This window comes from Taudactylus pleione, unplaced genomic scaffold, assembly GCF_031769625.1.
Source record: "Taudactylus pleione unplaced genomic scaffold, aTauple2 ptg000423l, whole genome shotgun sequence".
Classification (NCBI taxonomy): Eukaryota; Metazoa; Chordata; class Amphibia; order Anura; family Myobatrachidae; genus Taudactylus; species Taudactylus pleione.
Genome location: NW_028284825.1, coordinates 2,679,880 through 2,704,015, shown reverse-complemented (window position 1 = coordinate 2,704,015; position 24,136 = coordinate 2,679,880). Strand labels below are relative to the sequence as shown.

The window sequence follows — 24,136 nt, the reverse complement described above, 5'->3', positions numbered from 1 at the left end:
TATTTTGAGTGACAGAATGAGGCGTATGTGGGTGGTAACAGGGGAAGGAGCTTGAAAATGGGGAGTGGAGATCCGAACGCAGGCGTGCTTAAAGGTCAAAACGGGCGTTTTATGGGTGTGTATATTTAAAACAGCAGCGTCATTGACCACGTCACTGGGTTATTTTATAGCCAGAACTGCTCGCAAATTTGTGGTAGCAAACACCAACCACAAGAATAGCGAGCAGTTCATACGCTGGTCGATGTACTTGATTAATCTAATAAATAGCGGACATGACGTATGGTGCGAGCGGCCAGGGGGCGTTTTTAACAAATAAACGAGCGTATGTTTTGCACGCTCGTTCAGACTTAGAGGTGTGAACAGACTGCAATGTGCGTACGGATCATTTGAATAGCCACCCCTTGTTTTTAAACGAACGACCACAAATAGCGAACGGCTCTGAATCAGGCCCATTGTCAGGTGGTGCAGATTCGGGGATGAGGGAGGGGGCTGGCACTGAATGATATATAGTTCAGTGTGGGCTCAATGTCCACTGCACAATATATTGAACGATTGAATGATAATGATGTCGTTATCGTTCATTAGTCGTGTAGCGGATATAGGGCTTTAGGCTGCACGTTAAAAGATAAAATAAGGCTCTATGCTCACATTTATATGTAGGTAGTGTGATACACTATGATGGGCTATATTTGATAATGAAATCTAGAACTATAATGTGCAGGAGACTTGCAGAGAAATGCAGGTCTATAAACCTATCAAATTCATTCCCATGAAATTTTGAACAATGAACAAGCAGCTTATACCCCTTTCACATCGCTATTGGCGGGTCACACTCGGGATTTGTACACGCCTTGATCCTAGGTGCGACCTGCCTGTGACCCCTTTCAGACTGGAGACCCGACCCGGCAATAATGCCGGGTCGATGACATCATCACCACTGCTGCTGAGCCGGCGTTTGGAGATGAGATCATCTCCAAGTGCCAGCTCTCCCTAAGCAGTGAATGGGACCCATGTTACCCGTGCACACCGCACCGCGAGCCGGGTTGAACTCGTGTTCAACCCTGCTCGTTACCCAGGTTGAAATGCCGGGTCATTTTGCCTGGACCCTTTCTCACCGGGTTGCTGCATGTGCATGTGCAATAACCTGGCCTATTTGATGGCAGTGTGAAAGGGGTATTAATGAGCCTGATTCAGATATTGACGGAGTTGCTATCGCTGCCGTTTACATGGAAGCAGCAGCGATAGCTCTAATATGGTAATGCAGCAGGAATCGTCACACCTCCTGCTACATGACCCATGGGGTCACGCAAGCTGGCAACCAAAACATACAGCAAAGAGGCCAGGAAATCTCCATCCTCTGACAGAGATCCTGGCCTCGTCCCTCCCACACAACGGCGGTGACACGCCTCCGTTTTGAGAAATATAGGCTGTCACCGCCCCCTCCCTGCCCACAAATGGCATGAGACTGTCAATCACTGACAGTTTGATGCCGTACTGCGTCCTATGTTGCAGACCCATAATGCACATGCAAGTGCATCGGAGACATCACAGACCTATCAAGTCGGCCGTGCAGCACAGCAGATGCAGGTACATCTGCATGTGTGTACAGGCGACCCTCCACCCACCTGTACACTGGCCGCGGGGACCAGCACTACTGACATCAAAACTAGGTGGGCAAACTTAAATGGCTGCCCAGTTGTGATGTCTGGCCAGGCTTATCGAGCTTCTGATTTGTAAGTGTGTACAGCTTATCAAATTGGGTGCTCATTCAGCAAGCTTATCACTTGGCAGATACATTGGGACAGATACACTGGCCCAATGTGCAGCAGCCGCCCACCATGCCTGTGCCGATGGTAACTTCCAACTTGCAGGCCCAGCCCCCCCCCCCCCATACTTGCACAGGCTGTGCAGTCCTCTTTCTGGTAATCATGTCATCAGAAGAGCTGATACAAGCATTAGCAACTACAGCAAAAAACGCTAAAGCGGTCGCAACAATGTGCAACTCAGAATCAGCTGGAGCAGATTACAGACAGGACAGACAGAATGCCAGGCCAGGGAGACAGAGTGACACAAAGGACAGACTCATGGATAGAACTGGGAAACAACCAGACGCTGGGGGGTAAATGTAATAGGTTGCGGGCTTTTAAGGAGAATAAAGTAGCTCTCACCCGAAGAGAGTTTTCAGAAATGTGTTGAATGGAAAAGGTTGTGGAGTTAGCGTATAACTCGGCAACCCGTCATCGATGTGTGGTGGCTTAAACAAAACCACACTCACCAGCATTCCAGTATGTCGGCTGGAAGCACACAGAGTTTTTTACTGCCGTTTGCAGATTCACTAAAGAATCAGCCTATCAAAAGTGGCTGTACCACCCACCAGGCACCCGCAAGTGATATGGCTGGTGTCATCACACACACACGTGTGATATGCCACCTGGCAATATTGAGCTGGACACAGTTCACTACCCGACTACGTCTGAGGGTACTTCTGTAGTGCCCACCTTTGGAGACCTCGGCCCGTACCTTGGATACAATGATCAATAGCTGGAATTTTGATAATTCTTACTGCAGTGTTACTTTGTAAGGGTTTTACAAAGTTAGGCAAGCTGATCACGAAGCGGCACTTATTTGGACAGTCTTCAGTTATGATACTGTTGAGCCTCGTTTGCACTGGTAATTCCAAACCACGCGAGGAGAGCGGTTTTCACCTGCTAATACTTACTAGTCTGGTCTTCATCCAGGTCTATATAGTAACGCTTAGCTTCCCCCAGAAGATAGGGAGCTAGATGTTCAGTCCAACTCTCAGGTGACCATTTGGCTCGGATGGCGGCACATTCAAATGCCACCAGATATGCTTCAACATCATCATCAGAAGTTAATTTCTGCAGTGTTGGTGTGGCTGGAGCCGCCCTGTCTCATCTCCACTGAGTAATCTCCTCGTAGAGAAGACGGGTATTCTCCTCCTGTAGAATCGTGATTCTCTGAGCATTCACACAGGCAAATAGAAACTTTTTATTTTGGACCACAACAAACTGACAACTAAAGCTGACCATACACTAGACCAACTTTCATCCAACTAGTTGGTTGGAATGAAAATCTGGTAATTTATCGGAGCAAATGACAATCACAAGTTGGTTAATACATTACCAGATTTTCATTCCAGCCAACCAACTAGTTGGGTGAAAGTTGGTCTAGTGTATGGCCAGCTTTAGTGAATCACTAGATGTAGCACTACAACAGTCAGCAGTTGACACCACTGTGATATTGCCAACCGGCAGATGACACACCAACAATGTCTTGCTGTAAAAGCTGCGCTTCTTATTGTTCACATCACAAATAGCACAGCAAACCTTTGTCAGGATGACACCAGGAGACCCTCACTCTAGCTAGACATAACTCAGCTGTCTAGTCACCAGATAATTAGCTGGTATCGGTCGCCCCACCCACAAGAACAGACAGTGGGCCTGATTCAATTTGGATGACAACAGCGATCGCAGCTGAGAGTCTGACTGCGATGATATGCTAATCCACTGCGATCGCACTACATAAGGACGCCCACGATACTTTACACACATCCGGTGCGCAGTAAGAGCTCAGGCTGCGTATGGCATAGCAGTGGATAATTTATGCACGCCCCTGCAATGGCGTTCAAACGCCCTGGCACGCCTTCGTTTGCCGACCCCCCCACCCCCTGTCACCTCCCACAAACGGTAATTCCTGTCAATCACTCTGCTATGGGTCTGCTTAGTCACTCTGTCGCAGTGGCTGGTTTGCACACTGCATGCTCAGAACACAACAATCAGCCGATAACCGTGCGTAATCACAGTTCCGATCCAACCTGAATCAGGCCCAGTATTTTATCCTCCACCACAGCACTACAAACCAATCTCATAGAACAACAGATCAATTACACCCATGTGGTATAGCTGTGTGTATGTTCTGCAAGAGAAACCCAGATGGAATTTAACCCTGTCTGCAGCCTGTTCCTGCAGACTCCTTGGGTTTTTACTCATGTAGGAGAGGTGTGGCAAATAAGCCTCTTTGTCACAACACGTCTCTTCTTGTGAAGGGCACAGGGGAAAGGTGGGTGGTGGAGGCTTAAGGAAAAGGTGGGTGGTTGGGGCAATATATGGGAGACCAGTGATGTCTGGATATGGGAGGGCTGAAACTGGAGGGCCACAGGACAGTGAAGATTGGACCTAGGGGAAGCAGGGTAGGGAGGGCTAGACTAAGAGGAAGGGCTGGACCTATTGGGGGCACAGGATGGCTAGACATGGTGGGGGCTGGCACAGGGCAGGGAATGCTGGATCTTAATGGGGGCACACGGCAGGCAAGGCTGGACCTGAAAGGCACAGAGCAGGGTTGTACATGGCAGGGAATGCTGAATTGGGGGGGGGGGGCATAGGGCAGGGAATGCTGCATTAGGGGGGGCACAGGGCAGGGAACACTGGATGATGGGGGCACATGGCAAGGGAGGCTGGACCTGGAGGGCATGTGGCAGGGAATGCTAAATTTGGGGGGCACAGGGCAGGGGAAGCTGGATCTAGGGAGCACATGGCAGGTAAGGCTTGACCTGGAGAGCACAGGGCAGGGAATGCTAGGGGGTGTGCAGGGTAAGGAACGCTAGACTGGGGGGCAAAGAAAGCTGGACCAGGGGGAGACACAGGGCAGGGAATGCTAGACTATGAGGACTCACTCACTACAGTGCAATAATTACCATTATTGCAGTGGTCACACGTTACACTGCAATATAACTATCCCATCCTGCTGTCATTGTATTCATACGCGCACACAGGGGGGGTTTCCGAGTACCTAGAACCCCCCCTGCCTGCTGCTCCATTGCCGCGCAGCGTGCCTAAACAACATATATATATATATATTTTTTGTAGAGAAATGAGCCGGAGCTCAGGCTGTTCCTGGCTAGGCTGGCTGTAGGGGGAGCTGCAGCGGTAGCGCGCAGCTCCTCCCTGGCAGTTCCCATGGGGGCACCAGCATTGTAGGGAGGCTGAGAGCTGCTGCTGAGTGAAAGAAAGTGCTCGGAATTCCGGCGCTCTCTCCCAGAGCTGCACCGCGCAGGTCTGTGTAATGTTCACATGTGGGTGGTGCCGGCGGGGGGAGGGATTTGTCGGTGAGGGGGATCTTTAATAACTGATGCCAGCACTTTATTTAACTGGCTGCATCCGGCATGTGGGATGCTGGCGGGCGAAAAACCGGCGCCGAAATCCCGGCACTGTCGGGACCCTGGCACCACAATCCCGACCGTCGACATCCAAAATGTAAGTATCGGGCAGTAGGGGGATGGTAAGGGTGCAGGGTTAGGCACTACAAGGAGAGGGTTAGGTTTAGGGTGCCGGGAGGGGGAGGTTAGGTTTAGGCACTTGGGGGGGTTAGGGTTAGGCAGCGAGGAGGGAGGGTTAGGGGTAAGGACTTACCTTTTGTCCTTATGGGTGTTGGGATACCGCTGTCCGTATTCTGACCAGCAGCATCCCGACCGTAGGGATCTCATACCCAACCCCTTACAACACCCCTATAGCGCAAGCACTATACAAGCGCAGCATACTGAAAAGGGGGTTACAGCTCACAATTTAACACAATGGGCCTGATCCTCACACAACTCTGCCGAAACCTTGGTATGTACGAAAGATGATAACATTGAGAAATGATTTTATCTACATTATCTGCAAAACATCTAACGATTTCGCCTTTGCCATTGTATACTATTGTATGAGTGCGGTAAATCATTCAGATGTTATTAAAAACGATAAGCGCACTTTTGTGGCTTATTGTTTTTTCTTACATATTGAAAGGAGTACCTGGCGGTAGGTGTGCTAGCCTGTGGCAGCTTCTGTGGGGGCCCAGCTGCGCAAGAGAACGTGCGATGTGATCTCGCTCATGCTAAGGAGGGCAGTCTGCGCTGTGGGTTTTGCACGGATCGCCAGAGGGGAGGGGGAGGGTTTCTCTCCTCCACTCCGGCGGGTGAAATGTTAATACATCTCAGCGTTATTGCTTCCTGCTTCTGGAGCTATAGCAGCATGATAAGTGACGCTATAGTATATCTCCGCCAATATGCTAGTAATTGTCATACAGCTTTTTATGCTTATATTAAACACTATGAGCCATATTCAATTAGAGGCGAAGTTTTCGCCTGTCCGACTGTTCGCCTGTTTCAGAGGCGAATTTATTCTGTGCTTGTCCCCGCTTTTCGCCTAATTCAATTGCAAAATAGGCGAATGCGGAACAGGTGAAAAGTACTGAAAGAATTGGGGAAATCAGTCTGTACCCCAGAAAAAGATGCTCTAACATAGGGAATCAATATAGATGTGTACTAATAGCCCTATAAAACTATTTTGCGTACTTAAGTTGTGTAAATTGCTTGCTATTAGCGTCTTTGTAAAGTGGTGAAGAATGGCATAAAGCTGTATTTTTTGGTGAAAATAAATAGTCCAAATTTGGGGTGCTTGAAAATGGGTGCTAGCATGTTTTTATGTCTCTAAAGTGAACTTTTAAAAAACGTGAAAAATCCACCTGCTGCATGCACCTGCAATCCCAATAACACCTGACCCATCCTTGTGGACCCCCAAGAAGTCTTTTTCGCTACTTTTAATGTCTATCCCCACTTTTTACATTTTCACCCCAAAAATGACGTCTTTTTTGGGGTGTTCTTAGGTTTTAGTTTCTGTTTTTTTTGCGTATTTGTCCTTTAGGGGGCTGTCCCAAGGGGTCTGAGTTGTTTCCCCACGTTTGCACCCCAAAATAAAGATTTTGGAGAATCATTTTTGGAGAATTGTTTCCACTTAGGCGAAATTGTCCTGGAATTGAATTTGGCTAATTTTTTTTAGGTGAATTTTTCACAAAAAACAGGCGAATATGGCTTTTTGCCTCTAATTGAATTCCCCTCGGGGATACGGGGGATAAGTGGGAGGGCGCACCATGGGCTCTATTTATTAACATTATTTTTACTAAAATAAAGTGAAAAAGGGTGTTTTCACACCCTTTTCACATTATTTTAGTATCACCTGTAGTTATTACAGGCCAATTGGAGTAGAATTAGTAAAATTCTACTCCAACCCCTAGGTATCACTTATTTTTAGTAAAGCAGATCGCATTTCCCATAATTGTAATGGGAAATGTGATCTGACCAGAATTACTAAAAATAAATTGTAAAAAAATACCGGGGGAAGCCCTGTGATAATAACGCGACCTGGAGGTGGCGTTATCCAGGGTCTCCCCCAGTTACCGGGCTCCCACTCTGCTCTAACGGGGAGAGCCGGTACCAGTAATCAGCTATGTGGTCTAAACAGACCGCAAGCTGATTGCTGTAAAAAAAAAGAAAAAAAAAATTGAAACATTTTTTTTTTTTACTTACCTGAATCCAGGGACCGGTGATCGGGCCTCCGGTGATGGCTCCTCTCCGGTCAGCTGGTCTCCCATAGTGCCCTGCTGCCCGGTCATCAGGTGATCGGGCCCCAGTGCAGTATGGGAGATCACCTGATCGGGAAGCCCAGAGAAGATCACCGGAGGATGCAGGTAAGTGTAATGAAGGGAGGGGGGGAGGGGGGGGTCACGGGGGTCCGCGATCGCGGGGGGCGGGGCTTAGCATCAGTGGGACGTAGCAGCGACGGTGGGTCGGCGCATGCGCGGGCTCTTAGTCGCTGTATTTTTTCCGAAAATACTGCGACTAGAGTGCGGATGGGATCCGCAGGGACAGAGCTTTATCGCAAGCTCTGTCCCTGCAAGGGATTTATAGTAAATCCCTGTGATATTGCCTGAATTCGCAATGCGAATTCACTCGGTAATATCACACTACAATCCGCATTCAATATGCGGATTGTAGTAAATAGAGCCCCATACCTTTACGCAGAAAAAAACTCCGATATGAAACGTTAACTTCACCAGGGAAGTTAACCTTTCATATTGAATACCCCTCTATCTCTGGTCTAGAAGGGGGAATCAGGGCACTCAGTATCACACAGCCTCCTACACCGCAGCACCATACACATCACATAGCTCGCAGCACCATACACAGTCACACAGGCGGCAGCAGAGACAGGAAGCCGGCAGTGCCTGTGTCAGAGCGGAAACCGCTGCGCCTGCGCACTGAGCTCGGCCGCTCCCTGCCTGCCGCTGCTGCACGGTGCTCCGGGTCAGGATGGCGAAGAACACGGTGTCAGCCCGCTTCCGGAAGGTTGATGTGGACGAGTACGATGAGAACAAGTTCGTGGATGAGGAGGAGGCGGGTGACGGGCAGCAGGGACCGGACGAGGGGGAGGTGGACGGAGCTATACGGGGATATCCTTCCTATACCTGTGCATGTGTTAGCAGGACAGGGGCTAGGTGTGTTCACTAGGCTGGACACCATACATACATACATGCATCATATATGTGTCTGCAGAGGAGACTGCTGCCCTTACAGGGGAATCATTATATGTATGCACAACTGACTCATACATTACCAACCTACAGAATATTGAGTCAGTCTGGGGGGGAACGACTTCTAATGTAATATAATGTTATTGCAGCAGGCTGGTGGGCTCTGACTGCACAGTACATACATGTCACAGTTATAAGCACACATAAGTATTCTATGTGCAAAGAGGAACCTGGCTGTCACTGTACTGTGGAAATGTCATTTTGTTATCCACTTCTGCAACTTGTATTTGTCTACTTCCTAAAAGCTTTCATTCATACATGCATGTATTGGCAGGGTATAATTTAATGGATGAGGATGATTTTATATATATAGCATCAAAGTGATCTGAAGCCACACTTTCTAGAGAGCATTGAACAATAAGATTTCCCTGTGAACTTTATGCCATATCCCCTGTGACTGGCAGCGATTTGCTCAGTGGTCAGTACACACCTTAGTTGTGAAACCTCTGTGTGTGTGTTATCAGTAAGTACACAGTGTGCAGGCAGCTGGGAGAGAGACAAGCTCTGTCCTGCTTGCAGTTCAGGAATGCAGGAAGTGGGAGCTTCAGACCTGGGGAATAAGGAAATCCAGACGATGTGTAGCACTTATGTTTTTATTTTGCTTATTCCCTGTGTTTTGGCGTAAGCTAAAGCCGCACTTAGGGCCTGATTCAGCATGGATCGCTATTCTGCTTATATGCATGCAACGCAGTTGCTAGTATCAGCAGGCATATTGCAGCCTAACATAAGGACGCCCACTTCCCCTTACTCACATCAGTATACTTTGACAACATAGTGAAACAATCGGTGACATTGAGTAACATCGGACCCATACGCACAGTTAAGGCAGGTCAGACCTCACTCAGCAGTTGCTTACTTCAGTGCCCGCTATGAGGCCTCAGGCTGCGTATGGTATTGCAGTGGATAATTTATGCACGCCCCTGCAACGCCGTCCCAACGCCCTGGCTCGCCTGCGTTCACCCAACCACCCACCCGTCACTACCTACAAACGGCACTTCCTGTCAATCACTCTGCCATGGGTCTGCGTACACACTGCGATCTCATTCCCGATCGCAGTGGTTAGTTTGCGCACTGCGATGCATGCTGAGTTTGCAAAAATTGTCAGACTGCGTGCGTCTTAGCACTGGCGATCCTTGCTGAATCAGGCCCTTAGATCCATAATTTCCTTCTAGTCACGTACCTGTAGAACGAAGCTGTTGTGGCTTTTTTGATAATTCGACACCCAAAGGATGAATGGTAAGGAAGAGAGAGTGCTCAACCTAAATAATGTTACCTAATGTGACCTCATGTTCTTGAATAGCAGTAAAACATGGACACGGATGTAACGTGTACCGAAATCATTTCACAGCCTGTAACTATCACAATTTGTGCAGCATTACACACACACGCATTCACATATAGGAAATACATTTAAGGGTAACGTCACTGGTGAAAGGTTAGAACGGGGGTCTTAAATTGTAAAGTTCTAACCTAGAGATGAATTGGGACACAGCATTGCTATTTATACTCTACTATCACTAGTTTTTGATCTTCAGACATTTTTATGTATCAGTGCTTTAGCAATTAAGCTAAATGTTGAAAAGAAGGCGTTGTAATCATTTATGTGACATCACCGTAACTCCTTGTTTAGCACTCAGATTGGAAGAAGTGTAGGAGTGCCTGTACGTCGGGGATTAAAGACACCCCCTGTAGTGTATGTGCTGTCACTTCTGGCTTGATGCAGGTTGCTAAATCTTAAAAGGGCTTTTTTTTTGCTAAAAATTCACAGCCTGCTGGGATTTTAAAGTGAGTCACATTGGGTGTATGACACATCTGCCAGGGGAGAATGATCCATAGAGGTCACTGAGGCAGTTATGAGTAACATTCAGGAGGTGGTGATTACACTTCAAAATCAATTTACTAAGAAATATTGACCTCACTGTGAGGCGCTACATGACTAAATAAACTTAGAAACCAAGGAAAATGTCTAGTTCCTTATTAATAGTAAGAATATCATTGTTACATGTGCTTTGGTGTTGTCATTTAGCCATTTAACTGGCTATTACATTTTTCCAAAAAAAGCTCGGAAATTGTCTGGGTTTTTTATGACGGAATTACGTCAAGAAATGTTTTCGTGTTTTTGTTTTTTTTCCCCTGAGACATAGTATACTGTAAAAATAGCAGTTTTTGTTTATTTCAAATGCTTGAACGTAATACAGTTTTAAACTATGTAGGACTTATATTATTGGCTATCCCTAATCGGTGGTGCTGTATCAATATTTTTTTTTATTGATGCCGTATCACCATAATCCAGTGGTTCCCAAACTGTGTGCGGTGGCACCCTTGGGTACCACTTGCAGGGGTGCTTCCGGTTGGTGGTCCACCACCAAATCAAATTATTTATGGTCAATGTAATGTAAATATGTGGACAAAAAGAAGCAACCTGTCCACCACCAGATAACTGAATCTAATGATGACAGGTAGCACAATTTACTTCACTTTACTACATTTTTTCCGAATTTCTCAATAAACTTTTGGATTAGGGGTGCAGTGAAAACATTGCTGGTAGTCTAGGGCGCCGTTATTCAAAGAAGTTTGTGAACCACTGCCATAATCAAAGTGATACATGGAATTACCTGTATTATAAATATCGAGATTCAGATACATTGGGATATCAGTAGTCAGCCCTTATAGGAAAACGCTGTGGGAGGCAGAGGTGCTTCTGTGGCTCTTTGTCCTTGGCAGCTGCTTCTCGCGTCATATATATATTTTTTCCTAACCTTTTACAAAGCAATACAGAATTTTTTAAGTACGATGTGGTTATTAGGCATGAGATTCAGCTAGTGTTAGGCTTCACACCAATACCGCTTCGTCCCAGTATAGAAAGTATACATCTCAGAAAGAAGGTCATTTACTTGAATCTGTACTGAACCCCAGTATAACCAGACAAAAACATTTATTTTTAATTAAATTAATTGATAGCACTGAAAAATTTGTAGCTGATCTTCTAAGTAGAAAATACAGTCCTGAGCATCAAATTCATACATTAGATTTACTAATCAGTATTAGATATACTAATCAGTATTATAGCTGTTAATAAAGAAGTACGTTTCAAAAGTTGTATTCAAGCTACAGTAATGCTGGGTACACACTAGCTGATATATCGGCCGTTCAATTGAGCGCGTCGGCGACTGTGTACCACTGTACAATTCGGCATGTCAGCTTTGCAGCACATCATGCTGTATGTACGGGCGGTCAGCCGACCGTTCGTACACTTGCTGCACAGGCTGCCGGTGACTTACATCATTACTAGGGGGGCACATGTAAATGCCCACCCAGTTGTGACGTCAGGCATGAAACATCGGTCTGGTGATTGGTAAATGTGTATGCATTTGCCAATCGTCCGATGGCCGGTCCGTCGTCCTAGTGCGTACCCAGCTTAAGGAAAATGTACTGTCAATTTTATTGACACATTGTTGACATGAATACATTGTAACCCATCACCATTCTTGAGTAGCCTCTCCATTAAATGCTGTATAACTAGCATGCTGCCCCCAGATTTTACCATTGTAATATGTGCAGGCAATGCAAATCATCAAGTGGGTTCTCTCAGAAGCACTGTCACTGTGTTCTCTTGTTCTGTGATTTCCTTAACACCCATGCACAGGGAACATGATGGGCGCTCTACAGGCTGCTTTGAAGAATCCACCAATTAACACAAAGAATCAGTCAGCAAAGGTAAGGTCCACAGCAACCGGAGCCGGATGGGAGGAGGGGGGCAATGTATGTTTCTGGGTGCATCTAAGAAAGCAGGACATTTACTTGAATCTGTACTGAACCCCAGTATTAAAGCAAGTTGTTTAACCATGTCATTCCACTGCTGCTTGGTTAAAAGTGAACTTAAACAGAGTATCCACTACCCCACATACATTACAGACAGCAGAAGACTCATCCTGCATCTTTAGGAGAGTGTTCTAATGCGACTGTGCTTAGATCACAAAGCTGAGACTGCAGTAATTTAACCTGCAGTGACATCACTGGGCCTATGCTTGAATTCACAAATCCACACAACGCATTTCTGGAAATGATTATTGGCTCAAATAGAGAAACGCATTAGCTTTGGTTCTAGATATTTCTTCTTTAATATAACAGTTTCTGTAGTGCTTCAAAAGATGTAACTGATCCGTATTCACAAATGCATAGCTTGTGCATTTTGGGTCTCGCATTGTTCACTCCTGATATTTTCTATTTCTCTATAACTTAGCCACTGCTACCATAATTTAACACCTGAACACCAAGACTCAAAGGGGGCGAATTCAATTCAGCGAGAGTTGAATATTCAATTCACTGCGATGTTTACTCCAACTAAAGTGCCAGCCGCGAGGCTGTTAGCGCAGTGCTAAGCCGGAAAACAGCCTCGCGGCCGGCACTTTGTTCGGATTTCTCCTTGCACCCTCAGGAGGGTGTGAGAAGAGATCTTTAGTTGGACTAAACAGCGCGCTGAATTGAATAGCTCAGGGAGCTCCCTCCCGGCGCTATTCAATTCTCGCTGTACGTATTGCCCCCATTGTAGATGAAACTAGTTTAAACTGAACCAAACAATTTTCTCACATTCAGAAGACAGCACATTGGTTAGCTTGGTTGCCTCCCATGGCCTGGGACCCTGGGTTATCCTTTGGCCAGGATGCTATCCGTGTGGAGTTACTGTGTCGTCCTCCAATTTGTGTGGGTTTCTTCTAGGTGCTCTGGTTTCTTCGCGCAGTCCAAATGTATACTGTTAGGTTACTGTTAGTGGGTGCAAACTCCACTGAGGCAGGGGCTAATGTGAATGACTTAACATTTTCTGTAAAGCCTTGCATTATATGTTATATGCTATATAAAGGTTAATAATTCGGAGACGGCACCATTTTATGCCGTTGTTTTGGTTTGTGGCTAATGGATGTCCTTCTCAGTCATGTTGTACTAATGGTTGACGTGGTGCCCTGAACTTAAGACCCCATACATCAGAGATTGATTGCAGCAATCTTGCAATTTGCAATCGATTGTGTCTAAAAATCTTTCCCTTTTTCAATCGATTGCAAATTGCAAGATTGCTGCAATCACTCTCTGATGTATGGGGGCCTTTTTTCTGCGTGATTAATACTGTCCTGCTGTACAAGTGACAGCTTTCATGCCTCCAGCTTACCGAGTCCTCAGGATCTTACCAGTGCTCATAGTTTTAGTGCAGATGTGGTTCATTTCCAGGTAAATCCGTTCTGTGAAAAGTTAAAATTGGATATGTTTTATTATGCTGTGTATGTGCAAACAGTATATTTCTGTCACTTCTCTTACAGGATCGAGCAGAGAGCGTAGTGCTGAAAGTTCTGATCTCCTTTAAAACCACCGAGATAGAGAAGGCTGTCCAGTCGCTGGACAAAAACAACGTGGACCTGCTAATGAAATACATTTACAAAGGCTTTGAGAGTCCGTCTGACAACAGCAGTGCTGTGCTATTGCAATGGCATGAGAAGGTGAGCACTCGCTGACACCACACAATGACTTGGTTTGTTTGGTAACAATATATAGAGGTTTAATAGGACGCTGTTTTGGAACGGCTTACTGTTTTTTGAATAATTGTGTACATACAAATGTTATATACTTTTTCTTCCTACGTCTCAATGAAACATTTTGCTGCGCCCCCACACAATATTGCAAATTGGCTTGGTATTAGCGTTTGTTATTACTGGCTGGATTCTCCAGTGTAGTAACACGTTTCATCCCTACCCCATTCCTGTGGTAACACAATTTCCCGTATGTTGCTTACCAGTGCTGCGGTGAGATGGCTTCTAGGCGTAGCTTCAAAACACTAGCTGAGATTTTGATCATGTATCACTCGCAAAACTACCGTAAACTTCACAGTACGGTGACGGTCTGCCAGCGAGGTCAGCTCATTTATTCTGATTTGTTTCCAGATTTTCTGACCTCAACACCGAATGGCAGGCATGGGTGGCAGCTGTGAGTTTTCACCACCACCAGATATGACCTGGTATAGTGCAAGACAGGAAAGCTGAAAGGCGACACGGGAGGCTGGGAAATAAACACAGCTGTATTTTCTCCTTCATCCACAGGGGACACTGAGTCAAGACTGTGGGGTATAGACGGTTGTAGAGTGGAGCCGGCACTTAAGAATTTACAAATGTGACTGGCTCCTCCCCCTCTATGCCCCTCACCTCTTCAGTTTAAGAAATGTGCCTCGAAGAAGCCGGTCCCTGGGCAACATCGCTCTGATATTTATTTACTTTCATTATTATTTTAACTCTTCAGCAGACAGTTTGCCCCTGTCTGCCTGCATCGCTAGAGCCGCCGGGAGGGACCCGCCACCGCTTCCTAAGGCACGCATCCGTATCCCTGACCGCAAGAGCAGCATCGACTGCTTCAGACACAGGCACCCTGCCTCACTCAATGGGACCCGCCGTAGCAGCGTGCGTCTGAGTCCGTGTCCTCTGTGGTCAGCCGCGCACCTGCGGCATGGTGTGGGTAAGTAGTCCAGCCGTCCCGCAGCTGGGGAAGGGCTGGCATGCAGTTAGACGCGGCAGCAGAGTTTAGCTCTACAGGAGAGGAATACATTACATGCGTTCCGGCGGACTGAGCTGAGGTAAAGAGCTCGCTTCTCTAAAGCACTTCCTGCGCTCGGTTCCCACGTAACAGACTGGAGTACAGCTCTGCCTGCAGACGGGTCCTCCAATTATACACAGCGGCTGCTCCCAGGCCTCCAGCACTAGTTCAGCTCTACACTCTGTTTAATATCAGGGACAGTGAGTTATTGCTGGGGTGGCTATTTAATTGGAGGAGCCTTTTTGAAGGCTTGCTGTGACACTCCTCCTTCTCTACTGCTGTGTCTCTCTCTCTATCCCATTGTCACTGTGTCTGGGTTTGAGTAGAAAGTTTGTTTGATATACCGGCTAATCTGGCAATGCGTAAGAGGGTTGCCCACATCCTGTAGGGTAGCCTGAAGCACCCCAAGCACAGCGACTGCCTCGACGGGACAAGAGACCGTGAGTCTTAACTGACGTTCAAGCGCCGATGTGGTCCCACTGCCGGTGGTCTGGGAAATTAATACAGCTTCACACTTGTAGGTCAGCTGGAGACCTCAGTGGCTGCCATTAGTTAAACTGCTGACGTCGGCATAGTGGTCAGCATTATTGCCTTTAAGTTTAAGGTCATGAGTTCAATTCCTGACCAAGACACTATATTTGTGTGGAGTTTGTACGTTCTCCCCATATTTCCATGGGTTCGCATCGGGCTGGGGGCAGGGCTTAGCGGCAGCGCAATATTCCGCACCCCCCCGTTTGGATGTTTGCAAGGGGACCCTAGCTAAGCTGCTTCCCCATTGCCAGACATCCTGCAGGCCCAGATTGGGGCTGAATTTCGCCCTGTTTACTCTGGCGCATGTTTCTCTCGGAAAGCCGCCATTTAAAAAATAAAATCAAAAAGGGGGGGCTTACAGAGCCTAGGACCCCTCTCCTTCTTGGCTCTCCACTCTGGCAGATTCTTTGCGGAACCAGCTGAGTCTCGCAAGGAGCGGGAGGCTTTTAGAGATTTATCTGGTCTCAGGCCTTAGCTCGTTCTATGGATAGTTTGGTGGGTTCTGCCTCACATGTTCAGAGGTCACCTACACATAGAAAAAGGTGCAGTACATCAAGTACTTAAGGTAACGGATTCTGAGTCCCCGACTCAAACGGCTTTGTTTGCTAGGCAACAAGGGTCTTCTATCACTTTCCCTGTTTCGCAGGAACTAGTAGACCAAAGGTCGCTGGCTTGGACACATCCGGACAAGAAGTTCCAGATATCTAAGCGACTTCTCTTCTCCTACTGTTTCCCTCCAGAAAATAGAGCTTTATGGGAATCTCCGCCTGTTGCTTCATCGGTATCCCGTCTCTCCAAGAAAACAACCGTTCCGTCCCGGGAGTTATTTTTCTGAGAGAAGCTTATGACCGTAAGCTGTAAATTACATTAAGATCCATCTATACCATTGCAGGGGTGCTTCCCTGACCTTCGCTTGCTGGTTCTTGGGTCAACAATGCTTCAGAAAGGGTGGCCGAAGATTTAGCAAACAGTTTGCGTTCGTGGTTTCCAAGATCGGAACTCCTCACATTAGCAGAGCACATCCGAAATCAGCCATCTACCTTGGTGAAGCACGCAGAGTCTTCTGGCTCCGCTCCTGGTAAGCAGGCGGTTGCTGAATCCAAGAAATCGGTGGATTCGTTGCCATTCACCGGGGATACTCCTTTTGGCCCAGAATTGGAGGCAAGTCTAGGTTTCTGCCGTGTACCTCTTCTTCTTCAAGGGGAAGTACTGCCGTCACCTTTCGCCGCCAGGTCGCTAGCCTGCCGACAAGCCAGTGGCATAACTGGCTGCCTAAGGGCCCCCATGGTGGGAGTCTCTCTTTCCCTCTCCCTCCCCCTCTCTCCCTCTTTCCCTCTCCCTCCCCACCGCTAATTACAAGCCGCTTCCTTGTTTGATATACAGTTCTCCCACATGAGAGAGAGAGAGAGTCGGACTGGCTATCTATCTATATATATATATATATATATATATATAATGTGTGTGTGTGTGTATTTCACGTGTGCCCCACTGCCAACATCGTATTTTCCCGGCAAATACCTCTGCGCTGCACGTTCACCCTGCAGAAAGACGGAGATCTAGGATCTCCACTACTAACACTGGACCTCTCCAGCTAGTGCCTCTGCACTGCACACCTTTCGTGGAAAGATACAGAGATTGGGAGGCAGTACGTTATCCCGGTAGTTCCCTCTGCAGGGAGAAGGAGGTTGCTCGAACCGGCCATTTCACCATCTTGACAGCTATAGCTAGGTCAGCTAACACACATCATTTGGTCTCGCACTGATTAGCTGATACCGCTTTCCAACAACATTGGCAAGTACATTAAAGGGCTTTTTTAATAACAAGGGCTGGAGCACCGTAACTATTACAGCAACAATCTTGCTTTTTTTTTCTATAAATGCTACATTTACATTTTGTTTCTAAGTTCTAAACGGAGGCATTTTTATTGTAACAACATCAGGCTCATAAGTGTTCTCATCTATTTTACACTGAGATTGATCATCTCAATTGACATTGGCTGCTGGAGCAAGAATTTAACTCATTGTGCATACATCCATACTAAGGAATTTTTTAGAATCATAAAATCCTTCAACACTGCTGCTGTGGATATCCTATCTCAATTTATACACACATCATTTTTTTACCATATATTAGCATATTATATGTAGATCTGTATTAAGATTGTGTTCATTTTACAAATGTGATGTTTATTTACATATATTTTAGGACCACAAACGTTAGAATGCAATTCAATGTTTACTAAATATAATTTATTTTTATTATATATACGGGCATATGTTTTATTTTTTTTATTATTTATGGTAATTGTTTACCTCATCAGCGCTGTTTATGTATTTAGTTTTAGTTTTTCTCTGGCTTGCTACCATATTGGACAGCTGCGTGAGGGTAATTAATCCTGTTGTGACTTTGTTCAGCGCCAGTGGCTATTTTGTTTAAACATTATATGAATGTGTTAAGCAGCTATTTTCTGACTGTACCCATTTGTCTTCTCTGCAGGCTTTGGCAGTGGGCGGAGTGGGCTCCATAGTCCGGGTACTTACTTCCAGGAAGACAGTTTGAATGTTCATCCGGTTGTGATAGATGGAAGAGCTGGTGCCAAGACCAAAACTCTGAGCCGCAGCCTTGCTGTGGCCGGCCATCCCTTACTTTGTCGCTGCCCGCGTTTCTATCCTTCCTTCCTTCCTTCAGCTTTCATTTTTGATACTATTTTGAACTGTGCATTAGACGTGGGAGTGTGCCATGGGTGCAGTGCTCTGTTGATATGAGTGTTAAGTTATCAGCTTTTCCGTACACGCCCTCAATGAGCTGGGCTCTGTTGAATAACCATCACCCTTTCCCATATGTACAGGTTGCAGTGCTGTCTGCTCCTAGTTGAATTGTATTGCGCCTTATAACCTCATTCTTAGCAGGGCTAATCTCCGCAACTTGGCTTCCGAACCTACCTGAAGCTCTCCCCTTAACTCCTGCTGCCGCCACAAATACCCCCCGTATTAGGATGATTCTCTCAGGAGTGGCGTTTTGCAATCTAAGGCTTTTATATCTCAGAACAGTGTCCGGAGACCTGACAAGGCTCAACCAATGCAGATCTGGTAGCACCAGGATTTTGTTGCATTTAACTCCCTCAGGTCCTAGGTGTATAAAGGGATAAATTATGCAGTAAAATAATTCATTATGCTGCTTTAGCAACTTTGGTTCCTCAATTCCACGCATATGCTGGGCCTGCACATTTTTGCTGTTTTGTGGGTGGAACCAGTAGTCCTAAGAATCAATCGCTAGGAAGCAGAGCCTCATGAACAATCTTCAGGCCTATTGGTTGTTGGTCATGAAGGGCCTTGGTGGTGGTGTTGCTTCCTATTGAATTGATTCTCAGGACTATTGGTTCGACTTACAAAATGACCGTGGTCCACCGTGTGTAGCTGACGGATGCTCATTAAAGTAGCAGTACTTTGTAAATAATGGTTTGGAACCATTTTTAGATTTGGATAGACTTTTAGGTCAAACTGAGCTTTTTATATCGGTGTGGGTGTGTGCATGTCTCACATTGCCTATCAGCATTGACTGAGTCCACACAAGTTGTCCATAAATAATGCAGCCATTTTTTTGCTCATCCACCGGTGGCCTTGATCAGTGTGTTTCTCAAATCTAGCCTCCTGCAACCCTCGGCCAGGATAGAAGGTTATCTCTGCCTAGTGTTAATCTTGGCTTGACAATGCCCACATAATGATAGCCTTAATAACTGTGTCTGGTTGCTGGCTTTAAAGTCTGGCATTGTGGAACTGGCCTTTAAATCAAACTTCAGGCAGGCAGCTCTTTTTAGTACTGTCACATTCTTGTTTTTAAGTATTAAAGCAACAGGATTGAGCAGGTATATAAAAACAAATTAAGATTCCTATGTGTCTGAGTAATGTATTGTATAATAAAGGGGTAGGCACACTTTTCCAGCTGTCGGTTGCAGGTATGTTTTATGATGCTCGCCCAACCTGCAGCCACTTTGTTGCTCAGTGAACAGCTAATTGGTTGAACTGGCTTTCCAATGGTTCTCAAACCTTGTAGTATGTTATCAAGGCTCTGCTATAAACAGCTGTATTGTACTCAGAAACCTGGCACCACGGTGCTTTTGACAATCCGAAAGTACCCAAGTGCAGAGTTGTCTTCATGGTCTCCACTTTCCGACAGGCTCGCGGGTTGAAAGGGTTAACTAATTTGCCGTACAGGGATCCATGTCGTAGATCTGGTTGTGAAAAATCCCACTTTCTCTGCAGAGCAGACAATATAAAGGGACTCTCCTAGGTATTCTCATGGATAAGTAGATATGATTACAAGATGGAAAGCACCTCACAACCACATACCCACATGGGTTGAAGCCTTAATCCCATATTTGCTGTAGGGGCCGCTAATGTTGACAATTCCATTACTAGGCCCGAAGCAGTGACCTAATTAAAGTTTGTTATGTTGTGGGGTTTTTTCTCATTTTTGTTTGTTTTTGTTTTTTTAATACAAATTAAATAAATATTGATTTGGATGGATGGTGTGTATGTGTTTTTTATTGTTTTTTTATTTTGCACATAGCTCTTTTGCAGAACAATTATAGACTTACATGCGTACAGACCAAGTACATCGCTTGGGAAAAACCTATCGTAAATATATAAACACTGGCTTTTGCAAGCTGATGTTTGATCTGGAATTTGAAAAAGGCAATGGTATTAAACGAAAAACACAATTATAGCACAGGCAAAACATATTTTAATTACTCTATGTAATATACCCTCATTTGCTTATGGTGCCCCTGGCAGCATATTGGATACAAAACTTGATTTAAAAAAAATAGATACTCTTTTAAGTGTGTTCCCAAACAAAAGCTCTACCTTTTTTTGCATTGGCCTTTGGAAGTGTTTGATATGCCACCCCCATGCCATTTTCCAGGACGAACTGTATAGGTTACTGATGACTAAGATCACCTAGGTACGAGAATCACTCTGCTACAAGCAATAGATCTGTTCACCATTATATCAGAAAATGCTGCCTCATAGGGGTCAATTAAATTAGGAGTGAGGGGGTCGAGTTGCCTTGTAACAGCATGGAAACACTGTCTTAATGGCTCTTCAACTCGCCCCCTTTGCGGCCCGATCTCGCACCAAACTCGCAGACTTTTGTTATGCAGCTCAGTAGATTTGCGGACAAAAATTTGCAACTCCGATGGTACCGTAAGTGCGTCATATAGTCGTACTTAGTCGCGCTTTATTGAATTAACCCCACAGTGTCACTGAAATGTACAGACAATATGGGTCAATCAGTTTAATCTATTGAGTGCTTTTCTAGATTTCTCTCAACAAAAGAAATATCTATATTTTGTGGTATTTCTGCGATATAATTGTGATTTATTTTTTGTCAGCTACAATCTATTTAATCTCTTGTTAATAGAGCTATTTTGATAGCCTAGCAATCAGCAATAAGGTGTTACCTGTCTAGTTCAAGTCAGACAATGAAAGCAACTGTCCTATTGATAGCCATGATTGTGGTTATTTTGCACCGAATGCAATAATAATAAACAGTAGTATCGCTATGGGGGTGCAGGCCGCACCGGGTGTCACCCTCGGAGGGGGCTGCGTCATATTTTCACAAGTCTGTTGCGTATGGGTTCACAGAAGCGACGGGAGTTGTGTGCACCTCGGAATCAGTCCTATGTCACTAGAACACAATGGGAGCAGCTGTTCTGTCAGCTGAATATTCAGCGTATGTGGAAAATGTAATAGATCCCGATTTTAGCAAATCAGCGATCGCCTATCTTAACAATTTTGTGGGCTGAATCAAAATGAGTATCTCCACTAAATGTAGGTATCAGGTCTGCATTAAGGAACACTTCTTGAGTTCTTGAGGATGCAAACAGGGTACAAGGAAGCGGTGACTCGTATGTGACACACGCCTATGATTATCTCTAAAGAGCCTTTATCCTTTATGTAAACACATTTGACAGCTTGTGCGTCTCCTATACTAAACAATTTACTGTATAGGCAAGGCGCATGGTACCAAATACTCAGCCCGGCAACTATAGTATACTGGCAAATGGAAAAATATGGCATCAGTTAAGATTGTATACGTTTATTGAAATGGGAATTAAGGGGCAAAGCAGCTAACACTGAGGCAAGATATGAGTAGTTGTCTGAGCGGCTTATTGCATAGGAAAAGTCATCTTCAATATGCAATATCTTCCCATCATTGAAGTCCCCAAGTTAACAGGACAGGGCCCATTTTTTTCCTAATTTAAGGTCTAAATTTTAAGTGTGTGTTTGATATTATGGTTTATCACAGCTAGGTACACAAGCGATGGGCATTCGTTTCGACATCGGAAAAAAATGCCCCCGAAACGCGGGATGGCCCGTACACACTGTAACGAGTTAATGAACAACAAAGCGATCACTGTTCCGTCCTTCATTAACTTACTAGAGCACATCAAAGCTAGCGACCGCGGGAGCGTGCAATCTCCCATACACACTGAGCAATATAGGCGATTGGTCGTTGTGAAATCTGGCTTTAGTTTAGCTGATTTCTTGGGTGTTTATTTTATGCTTAAGTAGGATGTATGAATGACGTGAGTGATGTCTTTAGTCTTTACAGCTAGTTATGCCATTCATCATGTTTAACTTTCAACATCAGTCATCCACACCCCTGTCCCTCTTACCTGTCGGCAGCCCAGCACACACTGCTGTTTGCTGGGGTGCAGTGGGAGTCTCCTCTGTGGGGGGGGGGGAGCAATCACCCTGATCGCCGCCCCCCCCCCCCTCTGGATTTGTGCTGGGCTGAGGAGCGCTTTGAGCCTCTTAGCCCAGCTCAAATCCAGGAAGGGGGTGGGGCTGCAAATAGGTGCTTCTTTCTAAATGGGGTGTGGCCATGCCTCCAACTGTTAGGTCACGCCCCCTTTCCCTGGGCACAGGCTGGCTCTCTATGGCCCTGTGTACAGCGACAGACCAGTTATCTATATTATCAATGAGAGATCTTTGCGAGTGTGAAAAAGCTTAATAAAAAGCAGGTATAACACCTATCACATTTATATGACCAAATAATATATATTAATCTTTGGAACTTTATTCAGTACTTATCAGCATTACTGCCTCACAGCCCTGAGCTCATGAGTTCAATTCTTGACTAAGGCATGATCTGGGCAGTGTGTGAAGCACATTGAGGAAACTCATGCAAACATGCAACAGTTTCCTCCCAAATCAAAAACATAACTGACAGGTTAATTGGCCACTGATAAAAAATTACATAAAATCCATGTGTATTTGTGTCTTATGTGATAGGGAATATATAGGGGGGGGAAATGAAAGAGAAACAAGAAAACGGGTTGAGAGAGTTGGGAAGAAGAGGTTGGCACACAGCTAGAGATCCGGCAAAGAATGGGTCCAAATTCCTAGTGTGTATATATCATGCGGCATACTGAAGCTATAAACGTCCTGTCTGCTGTCGGAGCATTAGGTTACAGGTTATGTAGTTATTAGACCACCGGACGAGATGTCGCCGGTCTAAATGTTGACGGTTCAACCCCGACATGGGACTTAAGACAGGTATCAAAATACCGAAATCCTGGAGTTTTATGAGTTAGCCGCCGGAGGGGAAGGGTTTGGTTTAGGCAAGGGGACTTAGGGTTAGGCACCACCAAGGGAGGGTTAGGATACTTACCAGCTGGTGCCGGGATCGCCTGTCGGGCTTCCACAGTCGGGATGCTAAACAGATGCCGGTATTTCAATCCCATTCCAGGTTACAGTCCTAAATCTATGTTACAGCACTATTTGTCTTTCAGTCACCACTGCATAAAATGAATATTGAAGTTGCGGTTTTAGTGAAGAAAGGGTGATAGGGATCACTTGTTTTCCGTAGCTCCCCTTCATTTTTGGAAGCCTGGTTGGCGCCGTTCTCCCCACATCACTGGACTCCTTAATTTTTCTGAAGTGTGTGGGGGGGTTAATGCCTCAGGATCACACTAATCACCAGACATTAATATCTATGGGGGGCACCTAATTTGAAAGGGGACTCCCGTATTTTAACCACTTGCCTGGCGTGGTCACATCGTTCGCAACGACACCAGACAGTGCATTAACTGACAGTCACAAACAATGCGACCTGTCAGAAATACATAGTGGGCGGCTGCCAGAAGATAATCTTCCAGCAGCCGCCATTAGCAGTGGGACCTCCCGGCCTCTCCGCATCCCTGCACCCTCCCCCAGTGTCTGCCGTGCTGCCGATAACTGCTGATCGGTCAGCCCAGCAGGACCCCCCGCCAGGCGGCTGCTCCTCTCTTTACCGCCAGGTAAAATGTAAATTAACATTCCTCAGCCCCCCAGTGTGTGTCAGACAGCTGCTCAGAGGAGCAGCTGCTGGGGAAATCAAAGTCGCGATGGTTGCAATGTTCCTAACATGGGAAATATTGATGACCGTTATAATAGCAATCGATGTTAATAATAATTGTTTTTGTTAAAATATATATATTTTTTTTATAAAATCATGTTGGATAAGTATTAAATAGATGTTCTTGACCTAATTCATTCATTAAATAAAATAACAATTTTAGAAAAATAATTTGCCAGTTAAATGGCTAAACAAAGGTTGT

The 24,136-nt window shown here is 45.7% G+C and overlaps 1 protein-coding gene across 1 annotated transcript; it reads left to right on the top strand.

Annotated features, from left to right (window-relative positions):
- Positions 1-8,019: 8,019 nt before the first annotated feature.
- ARPC5 (actin related protein 2/3 complex subunit 5) lies at positions 8,020-20,057 on the top strand. The gene is made up of 4 exons (XM_088447218.1): positions 8,020-8,287; positions 12,073-12,144; positions 13,740-13,916; positions 18,028-20,057. The coding sequence occupies exons 1-4, from the start codon at positions 8,147-8,149 to the stop codon at positions 18,088-18,090; spliced, it is 453 nt and encodes a 150-aa protein (XP_088303344.1). The 5' UTR covers positions 8,020-8,146; the 3' UTR covers positions 18,091-20,057.
- The last annotated feature ends 4,079 nt before the right edge of the window (positions 20,058-24,136 follow it).

What these genes read in the sequence shown, in the direction of transcription:
- ARPC5 (XM_088447218.1), top strand. Translation starts at nt 8,147, where the DNA reads ATGGCGAAGAACACGGTGTCAGCCCGCTTCCGGAAGGTTGATGTGGAC. An exon ending in TGGACGGAGCTATACGGGGA is followed by an intron (nt 8,288 to 12,072) that starts TATCCTTCCTAT and finishes CACCCATGCACA; the next exon opens with GGGAACATGATGGGCGCTCT. An exon ending in TATTGCAATGGCATGAGAAG is followed by an intron (nt 13,917 to 18,027) that starts GTGAGCACTCGC and finishes TCTTCTCTGCAG; the next exon opens with GCTTTGGCAGTGGGCGGAGT.